The sequence below is a fragment of the Clinocottus analis genome, unplaced genomic scaffold, assembly GCF_023055335.1.
Source record: "Clinocottus analis isolate CAN_PGR_092001 unplaced genomic scaffold, fCliAna1.0.p SCAF_66, whole genome shotgun sequence".
Classification (NCBI taxonomy): Eukaryota; Metazoa; Chordata; class Actinopteri; order Perciformes; family Cottidae; genus Clinocottus; species Clinocottus analis.
In genome coordinates, this window is record NW_027176225.1 from 40297 (window position 1) to 62720 (window position 22424).

Sequence of the window (22424 nt, forward strand, 5' to 3'; positions counted from 1 at the left end):
TCACAATGAATGGCTGCCTGTAGCGAGGCGGAGGGGAGACGTTGGACCGCTTTAATTCTACAGCTGGCCCCCCTCCATTGAATCATCTCCCCAACGGATTTATATTTTTGTGTATATATATATACACACAAATATATATATACAGCCTGAGAGGGGTGAGTTGAGCGCGGCGGGTCAATGAGGACAAACGGTTCGGGGGCTCCGGCCCCGGGGTCGGTCAGTTGTCCGAACAGTGTGTGTGTGTGTGTGTGTGTGTGTGTGTTTGGGGGGGTGCCATCATGGATCGGGATGGATGAATTTGGTTTTAAAAGGGTGGTGTAATGTTCCGCGGTTGTGTGTGTTGAAGTGGAAGAGGAGGAGGAGGAGAAAGAGGTAGTACTGGTGGGTTACGCTATTGTTTTTTTTTTTTTACTGTTTTATTGTTTTTAAGGGATGGGTGGTGAAGTTGTGTGCTCGCTCGCTGCTGTAGGGGGATGGGCTCGCGGGGACAAACTTTAACCACTTCACCGGCTCCTTCACTCGTCGCCGCGGGCTGTCTCCTTCCGCTCCCATCGGTGAGTGACTTGAGTCCTCCTTGGTCTTTACAACAGAAAAAAAGGATAATTAAATCCGACATTACTTAACTTTCTCTTTAAAAAAAACTTTCTCATTTAAAAAAAATAATTAAAAAAAAGGTGAATTCGTCTAAATATCCCGGTGTCCTGGCCGTTAAAAACGGTTTAAGATCCCGCTCTCTCGCTCTCGCGCCGCGTCGGGATCCCTCCGCCTCGCAGCGCATTTTGTGTCCCGGGATGACCTGTTGATGTCGGGGCTGAGGGGAGAAAAAAAAGATGGAGTACCAGACAGAATCGTCCTCCGCTTCCTCACCGGCGCTAAAAAGATAAAACGTTAACCGCGAACGGGGTTTCCGCGAAGTGAGCACGGACACCCCCCTCCACCCCCAGCCCCGCCCCTCTCCTCTCCCCGTGTGAGTCTTTACGGAGTTAAACGGTTTTTTAAATGAATAATTAATTCGCTGGGATAAATCTATCATAGGCGACATTTTTTGGTGGAAGAGAGGAGGGAGGAGGAGGAGGAGGAGGAGGGGGGGAGAGACAACGTGTGTCTGTCCCGTATCGGTAGCTGCCATTCGGCCGTTAGGAGGAAGAGGAGAACTCTGGTCTTAACGGACAGCAAACAGCGGTTAGTTCGGGAGAGAGAGGAAGAGGGAGGAAGAGAGGAGGGAAGACTTGGGAGGTAGAGTGCTAAATATTTTATCTTCGCCACTATTGTCGTGGCCGTTTTCGTCTCTCCCCCCCTCGCTGTCCCTCGGACGGTAAACGTGTGTCGTAAAGGGGGTGAAAAGAAGGAAGAGCTGTATTTTTGTGTCCCACCACCACCACCTTCTTTTCTCCGCTGCTCCCTCCCGCCATTGAACGCACCGGCCCGGGCCAGCCGAGGGAGGACTTCCCAAAAAAAATCCTACCGGGGCAAAGAGGCTGGCACACGGCGGGGCACCGAGCTCTCTGCCCGGCTCTCTGCCCCGGCTCTCCCGGCTGCCTCGCTCTCCCCCTCCCCTCCACTCTCGCTGCTGGCTGCAGCATTTCCAGCCTTAAATGCTTTAATAAACGCACAGCTGGAAAGATTTAAACGCGATTTTAAAGGCCCCTTTTTGTTGTTTTATTGGGGAAGTGTTGCACTCATGCCAGCGTTAGCTCAGAACGTTAGCTCGCCTCTTGCTAACAGGCCACCTTTTAACCTCCTGCAACCAGGAAGCTGGTCGTGATTGATGCTCACGTCACACGTTTGTGTTGTGTTGAGTCAGAATAGTTGATTTATATGCGTGTGGCAGCTTGATGACTGCAGCTGGAGAGTCACTTCTCTTTTCTTTTTTAATCTTTTTTAGGCTGTTTGTCTGTTAGCTGGAGCATGTGTTTGTGTGTTAGTCTGCATAGAGCAAACACTGTGTCTGTGTGTGGCACTGGAGATGAACTTTAAAAGTTGTAAAGGACACACAGAGCATATAATAGGTCACATGGGGACTGCGGGGCAAAGGTCAAGTGGTGTGAATTAACTCCCCTTTTATGTTTTGTGGAAGTTGTTGTGACCTCTGACCCCGGGAGGAGGAAAAGGTGGCTGGTAGGATGTCCTCGGGTGACATGTCCGCCCTCCGCCGTCTTGTTTATGAATCCGAATGAGCGGTGTGCGTTTCACTCTAGGGAGTGAAAGGAAAAAAAGTAGGAAAAGACTTAGAGGTTTATTTTATTATCTCAAATGCTGGCGCTGTGCTGTGAAGATGGTGTTTTCTTCTTCTGTCTTGAAGACCGTCTAGCTTATTATTCAAGCGGTTGCGCATGTTTACACCTGGAGACCGCCTGAGGCGTCTGCTATTGGTCGTTCCGCTCAAGGCCGTGGGTGGTGGAGGGCACATGTTAGGGAGCAGACAGTGCAAATCATGCATTTTTAGTCCTTAAGTAGTTTTCCCAGCCAGTCCGGAGGCCAAATCGGCTATTTTTAAATCCTAATCTTGCTGCTTTATCATCACACGTGGGTGCTACATCCTGGTTTGTCGGGACAGAAATCCACATCCTGATATATATAATAACTAAAGCGAGAGGAATGCATGTACACAAACCCTGGATAACACCCAGAATGCACAGGGAAAACGTCACTCCGAGCCACTCCAGTTGGATAATATTCACTTTAATGTGACGCGTATTGATCTCTTCACATCCGTCAAAGTACAACAACAATGTGTCGCGGCGCGGTGGCCAGGAAGTCAAAAACCCCTATTGATTTTTAGAAGTAGTTTGAAAACTGTTATTTATACACTCGGGCGCTAATAGTGTTTGGATATGACGGCATGTATTATTCAGATATTGTACAAAGTGCTCCCGACCTGATGAGCGCTGTGTCTGCAATCTTAATTGTTTTTTGTGTTGTCCAGAATACGGCCGCACATTAATTAAGCATGATTATGTCATAACGGCGGTCTTCACAATTAGTCCTCAAACTCAATATTAGCATTTGCGTCAATCTTTAAGTGACTTAGTGGAACTGTTTTGCTTGCTGACACCTCTGGTTGTTGTTTTCTTCTTCACCGTGGGCAGTCGTCCAGATTTAATAAATATATATAATTATTTTAAAGACGAAGTGTGTGGCGCTGTGATTGTAAATACTGGTGCTTTACTCTTTCTCATAACCCACTGCCCTACTTCCTCTGCCTGTATATCTATCAAAGTTAATGGGCTTGCTATAAACTCAAAAAATTAATTATGATGAACTGCTGATGGCCCTTTTTATTCTCAGCGCTGCCCTTACGGAGGCGCTCGTCTGGTTCCCAGGACTGCCTGAGCACACTTCTTTTGTTTTATTCTTGTATTTTTCCTCAACCAAGCAGAGGGAGCTTCACATTCACACCTGGAAGCTCCAACCACGATGTCGCCGTTTGGCCAAACAGCAGCTGCGCTGAAGGAGCTGGAAAAACAGTTTACAAATCCATCTTAAAGTACTCCGACGCTTCGGCTGTACTCGCTCTTGACAGCCAAAAACAAAACAAACAAAAAGTAAATGAGAAGAATTAAAAACACAACATGTGCAACTCAAAGACAGGAACATAAACTGTAGGTGTAACTGTCAAAACGCTGTAAACTAACCTCCACTATGACTCCTGTAAATGTGTATTACCTTTGTACAAACCCTTTAAAGAAATAAGTCGAGTATTAAATGTGTTATAAGAAAACAAATATCCTGTAAAATATTTGAATTATCTGCAAATTTTTTACTCAAAAGTAGATTTTTCACGCATTTAACAGTGAATTGTCCTTTGTTTAATCTCAAGGCAATTAAATTGTGTTTTTTATCGGATAACTATGTGTAACAGTCCGAAAAGTTGTATAAAAGTTCTGTAAATGTGTTATATTCATGTGTTCACGGCGTTCATTCACGCTGACTTATAAATAATGAATCTGCTTTTCAAAGAAAGAGGCTCAAAACATCAGCAGCATACATACAGGCATCTATATAAATGTTTATTCTTTTAATCAAAGTATTGTCTCTCATTCATTTGAGTCATTTTAGGTTTACTGTATGCTTTGAATCCTCATTGCTAGTTTAAATACTACATTTTATCACTTTTTACTGTTTACACACATTTCACACAATGTTTGCTCATGAACATTTAGTTTAAAGTCATGAAAATTTCAGTAATGCTCAGGTAGAACATCCACTGCCACTGGTCTAAACACTGATTGGTCGTTCACAAAGTCACGTGATCAGAGACTAGATAAAAACACCTGTGACGTCCTGATCGCATGTTCTGCTGGAGGAGAGGACTGTTCACGCTGTGATGGGTAACGAGGAGTTGACATGTTGGATGACCTCATCAAACATGTCACCTCCTCGTCAGGAAATAGTCAGATTTTTAAGGCTAAAAACAGCGTTTTTTGTCATTTACAAGTAAAAAATCAGTTCAAACGATTGATCCATTTTTGTAAATACTTGACAGCATTCAAGTCGACTAGTTGCCGCTCGATCAGTTGCACGTACACGCCTGGCGCTTGCCATCATGCACTGGGGCCGAGGCAAAGAGCTGCCGTGGCGCCTGGCTCTGAAATCGACAGCCGCCTCGCTCTCGTGAGACTACCGTCACAAATCTACCCAGCATGCATTGCTGCCTTTCATCCTTCACTCAACAGCATCACAGCAAATACTACTGCGACACTGCCGTGTGTCTCTCTCGTGTCGGGCTTGTGAATTCCCCATTTTGGTGTGCGTGTGTTATTGGAGGTGGGTGTGTCTTATTGGAGGTGGGCGTGTCTTATAGCTGGTGGGCGTGTGAGTGTGGCTATTTTTTCTGGATGGGTTTTAACATTGAAGGAGACTTTTTCTGTTTGTTTTTTTTCTGATCTGTTTTTTGTAAATTCACCATTTTTGTTTGACTACAAAAGCAGCAGATATATTTTCAAATGAAGCTATTTAAACCCGATACATTAAAGCAGATCTATGTGCATACTGCGCGTTTATAGACGCTAATAAAAGGGAAGCAGCAGCGGCCTCTTTGTACCGCGGGTCGTGTTCCCTCGTTGGTGTTTGTGTCGCCGGGCGGACAGCTCCTCCTCCTCTTCCTCCTCCTCTGATCACGGGCGTCTTTGCTGGGTGATGAAGATGAAGGGAGATGAAGTGAGGCAGACGCGTTACGCAAGAGGCCGTGTTTTGACTGTGAACAAAGTAGGACGAAAACCAGCAGACGGTTTATTGACTGAATTAGATGTAATGAAACGAGGTTATGAAACATAAAGAGAAGGAAGGATTTCATAACTCTCTTTTGAATTAAAGTTGTTTACCAGATACTTTAATGATTAATCATCATACGCTTCAATTACCATTTATTTATCTCAAGTCTCCTCTTTCTGTCTCCTCTTCCTCTTTCTGTCTCCTCTTCCTCCTTTCTGTCTCCTCTTCCTCGCGCTCTTCCTCAATTATTACGACACATGAAATGAGGATTTTCTCCAACACCTGGTGTTTGCTGTCAGCTCTAAGAGCCAATTAGCTCTCTGCTGTGGCGTTTCCCATCATGCACTGGGCCAGGCGGACAGCTGCTGCGGTGCCTCGCTCTCGTGAGCGTATCGTTGACTGCACGTGCATGACGTCAGAGCGAGTCGGACACACATCTACCCCAGCATGCATTGCGCGCCGATCGCTGGTGATCGATTCTGCTCAGAACTGGCTCATCTCGAATTTACCCACAATTCATTGCAATCTGACGTTAAACACGGGGGTTACTAGTGGAAAATGTAAAACTCCTGTCTTGTCTCCTCAGACCCTCACCTCCTCTCCTCTTGTCTCCTCAGACCCTCACCTCCTCCTCTCTTGTCCCCTCAGACCCTCACCTTCTCCTCTCTTGTGTCCTCAGACCCTCACCTCCTCCTCTCTTGTCCCCTCAGACCCTCACCTTCTCCTCTCTTGTCTCCTCAGACCCTCACCTCCTCCTTTCTTGTCTCCTCAGACCCTCACCTCCTCCTCCCCTGCCCCCTCAGACCCTCACCTCCTCCTCTCTTGTCTCCTCAGACCCTCACCTCCTCCTCCCCTGCCCCCTCAGACCCTCACCTCCTGCTCTCTTGTCTCCTCAGACCTCGTGGTGCTGGGCAGAGCGTTATGGCTCAGACGCTGCAGATGGCGATCCCCAACTTTGGCAACAACATCCTGGAGTGTCTGAACGAGCAGCGGCTGCAGGGCCTCTACTGTGATGTCTCCGTGGTCGTCAAGGGACACGCCTTCAAGGTGCTCTCACGCGCTGCACACACTCATAGCCAGCGCCGTCTTTAAAAACAACAACAACAACAACAACAACAACATTTCTACCGCTTCATTGTTAGCCTTTGGACATGTGATGAGGGCGTACACGTCTCCGTAGGTTAGCATTACGTTAGCGTGCTCTCTCGCCTCTAGGCAAAAGTGTGCATCTGTTTGTGTGTGTGTGTGTGTGTGTGTGTGTGTGTGTGTGTCTGAAGTGTAACTTCAAAGGGACTCTTGAAGCCCCTCCCGCTCGGGGTTTCGCTCTCAGCGGCCCGGCAGCAAAACTCCGTTAGCTCGTTTAGCGCCAGCTGGTCGACTGAGAGCTCAGACACCGAGCTTTGGAAAGAAGAACGTTACACACACCTAGACACACGCACACACACACACACGACACACGACACACACACAACACATATACACACACGACACACCTATAAACACACACACACACATACTGGACACACAGTCACACACAGTTACACGCACATACACACAGTCACACACACACACACACACACACACACACACACACACACACATACAGTTACACACACACACACACACACACATATTCTTGTTAAAAGCAGAGAAACCTTCATGCAGCCAGAACAGAGATGAATGAACAGAAACATCTTCACTGGAACGTTAAAGCTAAACAATACGTATAAAGTTATTAACTTTATTAAAGTTATTAACGTCAGCTTTTTAAATGTCAGGATGAAGACGTGCTTAAAGTATGAAAGCGTGTAATGTGCGTGTGGCAGAAGCTCTGTCCCTGCAGTGTGTTGAACACAGGCCCGTGAGGGTTTACTTCATGTGTCTCATAGCTCTGCAGGCTGAGCGCTGCAGAGGCCTCGTTAGCCCCACGGTGGAGACGCCGGCAACAGTTTGGAATCAATCGGTAAAACGAGGGAATATGACTCAAGACGGCGTCTGCCAGAGCCCCGCTTTAAATAATTTCTAATAGATTTTCTGAGCTCCCTTCTTGGCCTCGACTCCCACAAAGAGGAATGAACGGTTTGGCTCTGCCGCGGCTCGATACGATTAGGAATTTGTAAAGCTGCAATTAGAAACGTTGGCTTCATTTCAGAAGGAGTTTTGACGGGAAACGATTCCTTTTTTCAGTTGGATACAATTCCTGTGATCAATACTAATTCTTTTCCCCGTCGGGGGTTTCAAAAAATAGATTTCCACCGAAGGCAAGTTACCTGCTGCCGATGAAGAACAGTCATGTGTTCACGACGTTCATTCACGCTGAGTTATAAATAATGAATCTGCTTTTCAAAGAAAGAGGCTCAAAACATCAGCAGCATACATACAGGCATCTATATAAATGTTTATTCTTTTTATCAAACTATTGTCTCTCATTCATTTGAGTCATTTAAGGTTTACTGTATGCTTTGAATCCTCATTGTTAGTTTAAATACTACATTTTATCACTTTGTACTGTTTACGCACACATTTCACACAATGTTTGCTCATGTAAATCAAATTGGTCAAAAGTCATGAAAATTTGGTATAAAGTCATAAAAATTTGGTTAAAAGTAGTGAAAATTGGTATAAAGTAATGTAATTGTGGTTAAAAGTCATGAAAATTTGGTAAAAAGTCATAGAAATGTGGTTAAAAGCCATGGAAACCATTGGTCAACATGTGTGCATGGTGTTTGGAGTTTCTTTACCTCCTTGACAGGAGCAAATGTAAATCCACACCAATCTGCTGCATGAGTAAAATGCTTTTTTTCCCATCATCTCTTTCTCGCCCTCCCTCCCCTCTCTCCCCCTCTCCCATGGCTCTCCTGCTCCTCCTCCGTTAACCCCTGCAGGCTCACCGCGCGGTGCTGGCGGCCAGCAGCTCCTACTTCCGGGATCTGTTCAACGCCGGTGGTAAGAGCTCGGTGGTGGAGCTGCCGCCGGCCGTGCAGCCGCAGAGCTTCCAGCAGATCCTGGCCTTCTGCTACACGGGCCGCCTCAGCATGAACGTCGGGGACCAGTTCCTGCTCATGTACACCGCCGGCTTCCTCCAGATCCAGCAGATCATGGAGAAAGGCACCGAGTTCTTCCTCAAGGTGACGCGCCGACGAACGTGCCACTCCTGGTTGTATAGAAGTCTATGCTTCATGTGTTGAGGCTGCAGTCCCTCTCCTGACCACCAGGGGGCGAAACCCTCTGGTTGTATAGAAGTTCATGCTTCATGCGTTGAAGCTGCATTCTCTCTCCTGACCACCAGGGAGCGACTCCTCTGGTTGTATAGAAGTCTATTTCATGTGTTAAAGCCATTATTGCAAAAATCTTTTTATCTTTTTAAATTACAGAACATGTCAGAAAATAACCGTTGCAAAAAAAGAATGTTTTCTACGAAACCATTTTAAGAGAAGAAGCCTCGAGTGTTTTACGATCCTCCAGAACAGTAGCTTCAGCTAAATGAAATGGTCTCTTTGTCTTTGTGACACACACACACACACACACACACACACACACACACGGCTCAGTACAGCGTGAGACTCGCATCACGTCTCAGAGAGAACACAAAGATCTAAAAGCCAGGCTACATTTCACTCCAGTAGACGCAGAGGACTCTTTCAATGTCGCTCCTTTTTCATAATTGATTTTCTTCTTCTTCTTCTTCTTCTTCTTCTTCTTCTTCTTCTTCTTCTTCTTCTTCTTCTTCTTCTTCTTCTTCTCTCACGAAGAGCCATCTCTCTTGTTGATAAGATCCCAACGGCGCTCGTCCCCTACATAACAGTCGTGATGCTGCAACCACGTTTCAGGGGAATGATACTATTTTTAAATTTTACGTTCATAATGACCTCTTGTTGCGTCGCCTCCCCCAGGTCTCGTCTCCCAGCTGCGACTCCCAGGGCCTCCACGCCGAGGAGACCGAGCCCCAGAGCCCCGTCACGCAGACGATAGGGGGCGGAGTCGCCACGGCCGCGGGAAGGCCCGCCTCCTGTCTGACGCCCCTCCCCCTCGTGTCCAAGGTGAAGACAGAACAGACGGCCTCCACGCCGCAGCCCGCCACGCAGCAGGTAGGCCGCCGCCGCCGCCCATCAGCCCGCCAGGTCGGAGAAGTCCTGGTTAATTCCAGGCCTGGAAAAGTGCTTTAAAAAGAAAAATGCTTGGGAAAAGATGTGTTATATTCATATGTTCATAACACAGGACACACAAAAAAATACAAAATCAAGAAATAAATATAAACAGTAAAACTGTAATAACAGCAAAGAAGAATAGCAATATTAAATATACAGATATATTTTTTATATGCACAAGATATAGTGATTATAAGTGTACGTGCTTGTTATGCAGCGTGACAGCAGCAGAAGGAAGGACTTATGCCAAGTTTTGGTTAAAAGTGTCATGGAGTCCATCGTCACATTGTGCATAAACCCATCAGTCCAACACAAGCTGTGCTGATGAGGTAATTAAACATTTTTCTCGTCTGACATGAATAAATAATCCGTCTGAAGCGCGGCTCCACGAGTAGGCGTCTCGTTTTGAAAAGGCTTTGAAGGACTTTTCAAGGAAAGGTCGCTCCGCGTCGCTGCAGCTACGAAACAATCAAAAAGGGAACGAAAGAAGAATCACCTGCTGGCTGCAGCGGCTGAAAGGGCTCATGTCGTACGTCACCTGAAGGCCACTTCTGAACCGCAGCCTCAGAAGACATACACCTCGTTCTGAACACCGAAAAGCCGCCGGCGGGACTGAAAAGAAAAAGTTTTCTTTAAGCCACCGACTAAACAACACTGTCAATCCAGCCAGAATTCAATTAAACGCCATTAACGTCTGATTTTCATCTTTCCGACGGTCTTTGAACGCAGAAAAAGCCTAATATGGTGAAACCGCACCAAAAATAATAGTGTTCTACATGAATATACTTACAGGCATCTATATAAATGTTTATTCTTTTAATCAAACTATTGTCTCTCATTCATTTGAGTCATTTAAGGTTTACTGTATGCTTTGAATCCTCTTTGTTAGTTTAAATACTACATTTTATCACTTTTTACTGTTTACACACACATTTCGCACAACGTTTACTCATAAACAATTGGCTTAAAGTCATAGAATATTGGTTAAAAGTTATAAAAATGTGGGTAAAAGTCATGGACATTTGGTCAAAAATCATGGAAATTTGGTTAAAAATCATATTAATTTGGTGAAAAGTCATAAATTCATTGGTCGACGTGTGTATGAACCCTGTAATTCCCACGCCAACTGGCGGTGAAGGTGACATGGCGGTTTCTCTCCAGCAGGAGGGCTCTCCCTACTCGGTGGTCTGCACCCCCGTGGCCAAGCGGCTATGGGAGGGGGGCAACGGCGGGTCTGGCAGCGGTGGGTCTGGTGGCGGCATGAGGAAGGCGGCGCGCTACTCTTCCTCCTCCTCCTCGTGCTCCTCCTCCAACAACGCCAACAGCAACAACAACGCCGCAGCTAATGCCGGCATGGTGGGCGGCGGCGGCGGCGCTACTTCAATGGGAGGGGCCGGCCTCAACGGTAACCACAACAACAACAACAACAACAACAACGGCGGGACCCCCGAAGGCACAAGCCCGGGCACGCTGAGCATGTACACCAGCGACTCGCCGATCAGCTACCACGACGACGAGGAGGAGGACGACGTGGCGGACGAGAGCGCCGAAGAGCAGTACAGACAGATCTGCAACATGTACACCATGTACAGCATGCTGAACGCCGGGGCGGCCGGTACGTTCTCTCCTGGTGCCGTGTGCTCGATACCCTTATGTTGAGAGAGATGCTAACGTTACCCGTTGAGCGGCATCTTTAACGTTGCCCGTCGAGGGGCATCTTTAACGTTACCCGTTGAGCGACATCGCTAATGTTACCCGTTGAGAGGCGTCTCTAACGTTACCCGTTGAGAGGCATCTTTAACGCTACCCGTTGAGCGACATCGTTAAAAACAATCTGTTATAATAATAATAACCCCATCGTTCTCCCCCCGCAGTGGTCGGCGAGCGGGTGGAGGCCCTTCCAGACTTGGCCCCGGACTCGGGCGGTGGTGGCGGAGGCGGCGGCCGGGGCGGCCGAGGGGCGCGGGCCCGGCAGGACCTGGCCTCGCTGCCCGCCGAGCTCATCAGCCAGATCGGCAACCGATGCCACCCGAAGATGTACGAGGAGGGCGACCCGGCCGAGAAGCTGGAGCTGGTCAGCGGCACCTCGGTGTTCATCTCCCGCGCGCAGCTCATGAACTGCCACGTCAGCGCCGGCACGCGCCACAAAGTGCTGCTCAGGCGCCTGCTGGCCGCGTTCTTTGACAGGTCGGTGGTCGGCACGGTTTCAACGGATTGGTCGATTTGTTTCCCCGTCGAGCGAGGTTATTTAGCGTTGTTTTTCCTCTCTCTGTGCTCAGGAGCACTCTGGCTAACAGCTGTGGAACCGGCATCCGTTCGTCAACCAACGACCCCAGTCGCAAACCGCTCGACAACCGAGTGCTGCACGCCGTCAAATGTGAGTCATGCAGAGAGACACGCCCTCTTTAGCACTATGAATACTGTGAGCTACATGTTAGCACTATGAATACTGTGAGCTACATGTTAGCATTATGAATACTGTGAGCTACATGTTAGCACTATGAATACTGTGAGCTACATGTTAGCATTATGAATACTGTGAGCTACATGTTAGCACTGTGAATACTGTGAGCTACATGTTAGCACTCCTAATACTGTGAGCTAAATGTTAGCTCTATAAATACTGTGAGCTAAATGTTAGCTCTATAAATACTGTGAGCTACATGTTAGCTCTATAAATACTGTGAGCTACATGTTAGCACTCCTAATACTGTGAGCTAAATGTTAGCTCTATAAATACTGTGAGCTAAATGTTAGCTCTATAAATACTGTGAGCTAAATGTTAGCTCTATAAATACTGTGAGCTACATGTTAGCACTATAAATATTGTGAGCTACATGTTAGCACTATTAATACTGTGAGCTACATGTTAGCGTGATGAATACTGTGAGCTACAGGTTAGCACTATAAATACTGTGAGCTACATGCTAAATGCTAATTTGCCCTCCTGCAGCTTTAGAATTTCCATTTTTCTTTCGTTGTTTGTCCTGTGGCTTCTTTCTCTGTCCTCACCTCTTTTTTTTCTTCCTACCTTCCTCCAGTTTACTGCCAGAACTTTGCGCCGAGCTTCAAGGAGAGCGAGATGAACGCCATCGCGGCCGACATGTGCACCAACGCCCGCCGCGTCGTCCGCAAGAGCTGGATCCCCAAGCTCAAGCTGCTGATGGCCGACAGCGACGCCTACTCCGCCTTCCTGGCCGACAGCGTGAAGATGGAGGCCGACGCGCTGGGGGCGGAGCAGGGCTTTGACCCTGCCTCCCTGGAAGCAGTGGCGGCCGCCGCCGCCGCCGGCAACCACAGCGACGCAGGGGGCGGAGCCACGCAAGCCGACGCCCTCCACGGGGCGGCAGCCGACGGCAGCACTTTGTTTTGAGTGAGTGAACGGACGAGTGGACGGATTGACGGAGGGAGGGATGCCGTGTCTCTGGTGGGCGGAGGGGAGGGTGGGGGCGGGGTCTATTTCTTCTTTTACACCTCTTTCGGTTTCGGCCTCAGCTTCTGCTTCTCTCCTTCATTTGTCCACATTTTTGTCCTCTCAACGACCCAGAATGCCTCACTTTGGGTTGTCCCGCCTTCCCTTTTTTTTTTTTCTTACCTGGTCGAGAAAGGTAGCAGAGCGAAGAGGTCGGGGACCCCCCGGTCCCCTCACACACCCACCCTCCTCTTCCTCATTCCTCTGCAACCTTTGGACTATTCCCACCTTTATTTTTCATGTTTTATTGAAAGTGTGTACCGTCACTGCGGCCCTTTTCTTACCATAATAATCACAGACATTCCCTGGGGTTGGTCGTGGGGGGGGGTGTATGTGTGGGGGTAAATCTCCCCTCCTCCCTCCTGTTCCTCCCTAAAAACCCCAGCAACACTGTTGTTTTTGATATTGAATGTACGCGCGTTGACCCGCGGCTCCGTTACAGTCAGTGCAGCTCCAGTGAGCCTTCTGAGGTTTCTACTGGTTCTGCTTTTACTTTTCTTTTCGTCTGGAGGTGGAAGCTCCTCTGAGAGCGAGGTCAGATATGAATATTGATATGTATATTGGCACGGTTTACGACGCCCCAGACCTCCGCTGACCTTTAACCCGACTCTGACTTAATGGGAAGAAACAAATATTATCTTGACTTAAAAAACCTAAAACCTCCCCAGCTTTTGAGACCATTTCAGTTCCTGTTTTGTGTTTCGTTTGTTCTCAATGTGTTTTGTGTCGGGAGGGAACGCGTTACGATGACTGTCAAAGAGTTTTTTGCGCGCGTGATAAATGCACTGTGTGGTTTCCTGCGCTTTGAGTACAATCAAGCTACGTTTTTGAAAAAATGTGTCTTGTCCATATCATCAGAAAAGAGAAAGAGGAGAATTCAAGCTGAAATCCAATTTATATCTCTGATTATCAATGCCCTTTTATTCCTTCTGTCAAGGTGTGTGTGTGTGTGTGTGTGTGTGTGTGTGTGTGTGTGTGTGTGTGTGTGTGGACACGGCGTCGACCTTCCTTTTTGTTTTCAGCTCGTGTTTGAATTGTTTTCCCGTGAACATCCGCGGCCGCGCCGGTTAGCGTGAGCTTCCTCTGCTGCTGGATGCTCGCCTGCTGCGGACAAAGGTGCTAATTCAGGCATCGCTACATTGCTAGGAATACAGCTCTGTGTGTGTGTGTGTGTGTGTGTGTGTGTGTGTGCACGCTGCAGCAGCGAGAGAGAGGGAGGGAGAGAGAGAGAGGCCAGACGGTGTGTTTTCACACACGCTTGGTCGATTCATTCACCCATCACAGCGGTGAGCGCGCACACACACACACACACACACACACACACACACACACACACACACACACACACACACACACACACACACACTCTCAGCGCGCGCTAATGCGCATTTGGGCGCTGTCAGCCGCATCAGCTACAGTACACCAGAGCAGCATGGGAATTAAAGGGGAATTACACGGAGCCGAGAGGGCGGGTGCTGCTCGCCTCGCGTACAGGAACCCCAACGAGGAACCGACAGAACCCAAAGTTCTGTTTTGTCTTGTGTGGGTAAATAACAGAACCTCACAGGCAAACGGAGGCGTAGAAACGACCACGAAGGGGCGCGGCCGTCCCTTTAACGCTTTTATTTAAATTGTCAAACCTTGACCTGGAGAGCGCGGCTATCGGAGGCCCGCCCTCTTTTAACGGACGTTTAGAGGCTCAGATCCCTCGTCACCAGACTCCTCTTTTCAAACGGGAGATCAATCCCAGACAATCAATACGAAGACGTTGCAACTATTAAACCAACCGCCGACCGGTTTGAGTATATTTTGGAGCTGCGACACGTCGACTCGCTGCAAAGGAAGTTAGATTTCACTCGCCGCCTGATGGCCTCGCTCTGTTGGTTCCAACCGATCCACCAACACTTCAGCTTTTAATTCTTTGTATTCTTCTTCTTCTTTTGCACTATTTGAATGGATGAAAATATCAAGTTTCTCTCTGGAGAACAAAACCTAAAAGAAAGCGACTTTGTTCCTGTGAAAGATTTAACGTTTGGAGATGTTTTCATTCTTAAAAAGTGTTTTCTGCTTCTGTGACGAAGCGTGACGCCTTCAGGGGTCAAAGGTCAAATCGTAGTTTAAAAAAAAAAAGCTGTTACATTCTTCATTATAATATCTATTTATTATTTCATCTTCCATTGCGCTCCCTGTGATTTACATATCTGACTTTTTATTGCTTCATATTGCGGGAAAAAACAAACGTATCGTATCAAAAAATGTTTTTTTATATATTTTTTAAGCGTGATAATCTTTAAACACTTTAAAAAAAGCCCCCAAAAAGAAACTACTTGACATAATCATATTTCTTTTCTGCTTGTTTGGCCTTTTCTGGTGTTTCCTTTCTCTGAATGAGAAGAAACCTCAAGCACCTTATTGCCAGAAGGGCGACACCAACGCTGCTCAATGTCACTGTCACCGGCTTGTGTTGATGTTGGAGACACACACACACACACACACACACACTCACACACACTCTTGCACACGCACACCCTCAGGGTGAAGGTCTGTTGTTAAACCGTCTCTGAAAAGGAAACAGAAATGGCGCCGCACAAAAAGTCTGAAACTCCCTGCAGAAGAACCAAAACCCGACCTGAACCAGAACCAGGTCTAAACCTGAACCTGGTCTGGACCTGAACCAGAACCCGCTGTGTGGCTCACACACTCACCGTTCTGGCGTCTGAGTGAAGATGTTTACGTCTATTTGTGGTTTTTCTATATATTCACATGTGTATCGAGGTGTTTTTTTATTGAAGACCTGCTGGTCCTGAGGCCCCGCCCCTCTGGAGCACATGGTACGACCCAGAAAGACGTTCTGACCAAGTTCAACCACCGAGGAGGGAGGGAGTGAGGGAGGGAAGGAAGGAAGGAGGGAGGGAGGGAGGGACGGAGGGAGAGAGGGAGAGAGAGAGAGAGAGAGAGAGAGGGAGATGCACATTTTGGTTCCCCCTAATAAAATATATATTATAATAATGAAATCGCTCCAATGCTTTGGTTAAAAACCGCCGCCTTAAATGAGAAACAAATAAATTCAGAGATGAGAGAAAGAGAGGGAAGAGGAGGACAGTGTGAGCCGCCCCTAGAGAGAGAGCGGGAGGAAGAGGAGGGTGAGGAAGAGGAGGAAGGGGGGTTGGCTGGGACGCTCAGATGACTTGGTGTGAATGCATCCTGGTGTGTACGCCAGGGAGAGTTTTCTGTGGGTTTGGGAGCTGTTTGTAAAGGGTGTGTGTCTGTGTGTGTGTCTGTGTGTGTGTGCATGCATATTAATGTATGTATGCAGTTTTCTTCTCCTTTCTTTTTTTCCCTCCGCGCTCGCTTCCCTCCATCTCCATTTATGGCATGTTAATGTCTGCCTGCTCACTCTGAAGAGCTGGTGTGTGTGTGTGTGTGTGTGTGTGTGTGTGTGTGTGTGTGTGTGTGTGTGTTGCGCATGCCTATGCCAGGCTGGGTCTGCGTCTCGGATCTATGCGCCGCATACGTGTGTGTCTGGCTTCAACTGGCGGAGACTGCGCATGTCTGTCACTGTGTGGGTGGTTTGGGTGCTCGGCTCTGCAAGGTGTGTGTGTGTGTGTGTGTCTGTGTGTGTCTGTGTGTGTGTGTGGGTGGTATGTGCAGAGGGGTTGAGATGAGTGGCTGTTTGTTTGTCTGCCTTCTCTTTCACACACGTCTGAACATCGGCTGCACGTTTTCACTGAAGAATCCTTGAAATGTAAAATACACTTTACTCCCGTCAACTCTTTTCTTTCTCCCTTCCTTCGCTCCCTCCCTCCTTCCCTTCCTCCCTTCCTCCCTCCTTCCTCCCCCTCCCTAAATGTCCCGTCTCTGCCTGCTGTCACCGTCCTGTCCTGCAGGGGGACGGACACTTTGTCCTCCGTCTCCTCTTTTCCCCTCAATTGTCCCCTTTTCCCTTCCCTCCCTCCTCTGCCCTCACCCGCCTCTCAGCGTTTCTTTGTTTACATTTCTTCCTCTCTCTTTCTCTCTCTCTCCCTCTCCCTCCACATTTCTCTGTCTCCCTCCCACACACACACACACACACACACACACACACACAGGAGCTAAAGAGTGTCGCTCCCTCGTCGCTTCATTACGTAAAACCATCGTTTTCTCTCCACCGCTGCTTCATTCCTGTGTCGACTCCATTTTTCTTCATAGAATGCAAATCCCTGCCAAACTCTTTTGTGTGTGTCTGCGTGTGTGTGTGTATGTGTGTGCGCTGCCAACCCCTTTCGCATGGGACACTGTGTGTAGTTTTTGTGTGTTTACTGCACCTTTTTTTTAAATGATCAGACTATTGATGAGGAGAAGTCTGGACGAGAGACGCAGCCAATCACGAGGCGGATATCGACCAGACTTTAGAACCAAGTGGGGCTCAAAAGAATGATTATAATCATCATGGACTGGTGGAGGAGGAGGAGGAGGAGGAGGAGGAGGAAGAGGTGCTGCCGCTCTTCCTGAGGAGGAGACGTTTGTTAAGAATCTCCCAGGACAGATGAGGCATTGCGGCAGTCTGCCGTCACATGAGCGAAGCCTCAATCCAGACAAAGGGAGGGAGAGCTAATGAGGAGGAGGAGGAGGAGGAAGAGGAGAAGGAGAGAAGTGGAAGAGGAGGAGGAGGAGGAAGAGGAGTGATTGTCTCTCTGGCCCGGTGCCGCCCAGATAAATACCTGGGTGCTTGTTTATTTGTGTCACGTGGCATTTTGCAGAATGAACAAAGTCGCTCCAAAAATCCCTCGAAGAAAAATCAGAGCCCCAACAGGACCAGAACCCAGAACCCCAACAGGGCCAGAACCCAGAACCCCAACAGGACCAGAACCCAGAACCCCAACAGGACCAGAACCCAGAACCCCAACAGGACCAGAACCCAGACCCACAACAGGACTAGAACCCTGATTCCGGTCCAGACTCCAGAGCAAAGCCTCTAAAATCTTGCGTAAATCTTCATCTGCAGGAACAAAGGAGGAGCTTTGAAGTAGACGTTGCACTAAATTCTCTGAGAGGGAGTGAAGGCGGGAGCGTCTCTGGTCTCTCGTCCTCGGCGCTTCCTCCCTCGCTGTCTTTAAGGCGCTGATGGGAAGCTGAAGACGTTCCCGGCTGAGGATCGGGACGAGCCATTTAGAGGCAAAGTTTGTTGTTTTTTTTAACACAATTCCTGAAGATTCATTGTAAGAAGTCAGAGGGTAACGGCTCCATCCCTCGTTGCAGATGTCCAGAAGCTCTGGACCGCGTATGACTCGTACGGAGGCCTCGACCAATCACAGAGGCTCCTCGCAAGAGACACAGAGAACCACAATAAAAGCCTGAGACACGAACGCTTCGCCGCTCACCATGGAGTCGCCGCTCAGTCGGTCTCGTCTTTGTGTCACTGCCGGTTTGAGTACACAAATACATAAAAAAAGAGTATTGTTGTGCTGCTGCAGTGGAGCGTTACAGTCCAGCGTCGTTTAGATGAGGGATTTTCTAACAAAGGCAGGAAATCAGGATGGAAGTTTAAGTTAAAAAAACAAAACATTTTCAAGTTTGTTTTTTTGTGTTATTTTTACACTGCAAGATATTGAAAGAAAAAGTTTTGAGTTGTGATTGTTGAGGAAGATCCTGTCTGTCTGTTAGCATGTCTGTTAGCATGTCTGTTAGACAGACAGCTGCGCTAACCGATTTGTTAGCGTAGCTGTCTGTCTGCGTGTCTCTTAGCGTGTCTGTCTGTTAGCGCGTCTGTTAGCGCGTCTGTATGTTAGCGTGTCTGTTAGCGTGTCTTTCCGGCTGCACACGGGTCCAAACTGGTTTCCACATCCAGAATTTTTTTTTAAATAATTCCTTTATGTTGACGACGAGCTCAGCGAAACCTTTTCCTTTAGTTTCCTGTGCTTTGGTTTCCTCTCTCGCTTTTGGAGAAACGTTACGAGACCCGTCGCTCTGAAACGCTGACCTTTGACCTTTTCTAAGGCCACCAGCTCGGCCTGAGCAGACGTCTGGTGTTCATTACTTCATTACTTTCTAGGAGAGCTTTGTACACATTTCAATTGTTTCTTTCTCCGTTATGTTGTTTTTTTAACGATTGTTTTAAATGTTCTGTCGTGTTTTTGTTTTCTACATTTGCGCTGTAGTCCGTGTTTAGTTGTTTTTTAAAGAGATGCTACTAACAAGTCACATTAACACCTGTACGTAAAGTCGCCGAGTTTTAGAAAAGAAAAGGACAAAAAAAAGAGAGAAAGCGAGCGTGGGCGAGACGAAGTTAGCTGTAAAATAGTTTAGAGAAAGAGAACCACATATTTTTGCATTGCGATTGTTGTACGACGACGGGGGGCGGGGCTTAAATGCTGGACCAGATGTTTAGTTTTCACTGTACTGCAGCTGTTGTGTGTGTGTGTGTGTGTGTGTGTGTGTGTGTGTGTGTGTGTGTGTGTGGAAAGGAGGGGGGGGGGGGGAACCGACGGACGGACGCAGGAAGCGCTGTACGGGCTCACTTCATTTTAAGGCTGCAAGCCTGAATGTCTGTTTGAAAACAAAAAAGAAGAGAATCCCTCTCGGGGGGAAATCCTCCGCTCGTCTGGTGACGATGACAACAAAAGTTTCTAAATCGACCCAAAGTTTGTTTTACTTGACCTGGTTTGTCGACCAGCTTTATATGTCCAGGAAGAATAAGCTGCTGCTGCCTGAATGTTTCCTTTTCGTCTAAACGCCACCACCTAGTGGACAACACCAGCTACTGCGGCGCTGCAGTAACTGGCGGCGCCACCGGAGGGCAGTGGTCCTCCGCAGAGCTACGATTGTACCCACAGAGTCTCCGTCACTGTACTTCCTCTCCGAGCACCTTAGCGGCAGACCGCCGGACGCTTCTGCTGCTCCTTTTTTCTTCATTTTCTTTTTTACGAATTCAACACCAGACACAAAAATAAAGAAATAAATAAACCGCCAAAAAAAAAAATGGCCGCCCGCCCGCGTGTCGGCCGTGATGCCAAAAAAAAAAAAAAAGTCGTCGGCAGATTGAAAGTTGCTGACGAGGCAAAAACAAAAAGAGCACCTGCAGCAGCGTTCCACTCGTCCGTCCGCAGACTTCCTGTCCGCTCGCCGCCGATCCGCAGAAAGGAAACGAAAGAGTGACGAAGAAGCGATAATCTTTAAGTAAAAAGCACCTTTTTGAGACGAGCGCTGGAAGTGGAAGCGCTGTGCACCTTCTGAGCACGCTCACGACGTCACTTCCTGTCTGTGGGTTGGATGCTGGTGTGAGAAGTGGGACTGTTTGTTTGTTTGTTTGTTTGTTTGTTTGGGGGGGCGGGGTCAAGATGTAATGTGAGGGTTCTTTTTGTAAGTTCCTTATTTTTGTTGTTTTTATCTTTTTTGTACTATTACTTTGTACTATTATTCCCTTTTTTTATTTTGTACGTTTCGTTTTCTCTTCTCTTTATGACATGTTTACTGTAAGAGGAGGTGATGATGATGATGATGATGATGATGACGTGGGGCCCGAGTTCTTTCAGAACCGATGAAGGAAGCAAAGACGGGTCGACGCGCTTTTTTTTGGGTTGTTTTTTTTGTTTGCTTTGTCACATTGTTGCACGGAGGGGAAACGTTCTGAATCCTGTCAGAACAACAGACCTCGAGACACTTGAACCTCATGAGCTCTTCATCCTGGTGTTTCCTGACAGATCGTTTACGCTGAACAGCAAACACAAACATGGAGCCTTCAACGGCCGTCGCCTGATGGAACCAAATCCCAGATTTGGCTCCTTTTTAAAAAAAATTTAAATTTATTTTTAGCTCCACTTTTGGTCTCCACTGATATTTGACTTAGCTAGCGTCGCCGGGTAGCTAGCAAGCGGCTACTTTTACCCCTCGATGAGCAGACATGTTGTACCCTGCAGGCCCCTGCAGGTCCCTACACCTGTTGGTACCACAGGGTCCCTGTGTAGCTAGTACTGTATGTCCCTACAGGTCCTTACAGGTTCCTACAGGTCCCTGTATGTCCCTGCAGGTCCTTACAGGTTCCTACAGGTCCCTGTATGTCCCTACAGGACCCTGCAGGTCCTTACAGGTTCCTACAGGTCCTTACAGGACCCTACAGGTTCCTACAGGTCCTTACAAGTTCCTACCGGTCCCCACAGGTCCTTACAGCTCGTAGCGTCGTTAGCATAAACTAGCTAAACTTGAGAGCGGAGGACTCGGATGCGAGACTTCTTTTTTGTGTGGATGTTTTTTTAAATTATGGTCCCATCTCCATCTCATTCCTCGCCGCTCAGCCGCCTTCCTCCTCATCTTCCTCCTCATCTTCCTCCCCACCTCTCCCCACGCCCCACCACACACACACACACACACACACACACACACACAACCTCTCCCCTCAGTCTCCCATCAGACAACATGTAAACCGCTCGTTCTCAAATCCCTAAACACCAGAGACAACACACACTCACAAATACACAAATACATATATATATATATATATATATATGGAGATATATATAAATATACTGTACATGTATAAATGAATACAACACGGGCAAACCTCTGAGACGCAGAAGCTCGTCTTCGCGTCACCAATGCAGTTCAAAAGAAATATGATATAAACTATAAAACAGTACCAGTTTACCTCGGGAGCCCTCAGCCATAGCGTCACACAGCAGGTACTCAGTCCTTTGTTTCAGGAACGCCGGCGCCTCAGCAGAGCGTGGCGTGGCGCCTCAGCAGAGCGCGGCGTGGCGCCTCAGCAGAGCGCGGCGTGGCGCCTCAGCAGAGCGCGGCGTGGCGCCTCAGCAGAGCGCGGCGTGGCGCCTCAGCAGAGCGCGGCGTGGCGCCTCAGCAGGTTTCTGCAGCGCGTCCACGGCGACACGTCTTACCTCAGAACTCACTGGGAGGGGGAGGGGCTTACGCGTCATAGCAACCTGAATGAGCTTTTATATTCCTTCTCTTCCTTGTCTCTGGTGTTGCCGGGTAAAAAAATGATAATAATACAAATACTCCGCAGAAGTTTTTTTTTTTTAACTTTTTCTCCGTTTTTTTTTTCTCACTATAAATATATAAATATATAAACTGTACATTACGAAATAGAAGCACTATCGAAGTTTGATTGTTAGATGTGCACTCGCAGCATGAGGTATTATTCTTTATTATTCTTCATAACTCAGAAATAAAATGAAAAAAAAGTGAAAAAGTGAAACGACAGCTTTTTGGAGGCAAAATGACAAAAAAACTAAAAGAGGATAAAATAACAAAAAGGAAGCAGTAGAGTCTACTGAGAAAATACCCGACCTCACACACACACACACACACACACACACAAACACACACACACACACACACACACACACACACACACACACACACACACACACACACACACACACACACACATATGCCCCAAAGACCCCGCCCCCTGTACATGCCAGTGTTCCCCCCATGTGTTCCAAGTGCCAATAACTTTGTGAATTCCTAACTGTGACCGGTAATAAAGATAATTGCACATTAACTACTGTAAAGAGAAAAAGAAACCCGACTGATTAAAAATGAGGAAACATCTGAATATCTTAATAAAAGGTTTTTAACAAACAGGACTGACCTTA

General features: G+C 47.6%; 1 protein-coding gene across 9 annotated transcripts; it reads left to right on the top strand.

The window, feature by feature from the left end:
• Positions 1-22424, top strand: nacc1b (nucleus accumbens associated 1, BEN and BTB (POZ) domain containing b). Of its 9 annotated transcripts, none has more exons than XR_011080176.1 (9): positions 1-155; positions 6111-6261; positions 8100-8342; positions 9108-9302; positions 10524-10977; positions 11237-11549; positions 11642-11739; positions 12404-20869; positions 20910-22424. XR_011080176.1 is itself a non-coding variant. In XM_068604235.1 (9 exons), exons 2-8 carry the CDS (start codon positions 6136-6138, stop codon positions 12733-12735), a joined length of 1761 nt encoding a protein of 586 aa, XP_068460336.1. In that variant the 5' UTR covers positions 1-155; positions 6111-6135; the 3' UTR covers positions 14036-22424. The 9 variants fall into 9 exon arrangements, 7 of the variants coding, with proteins under 7 accessions (XP_068460336.1, XP_068460337.1, XP_068460338.1 ...); XR_011080177.1 differs by having other exon boundaries at positions 12404-17988; positions 18073-22424; XM_068604235.1 differs by having other exon boundaries at positions 12404-12735; positions 14036-22424.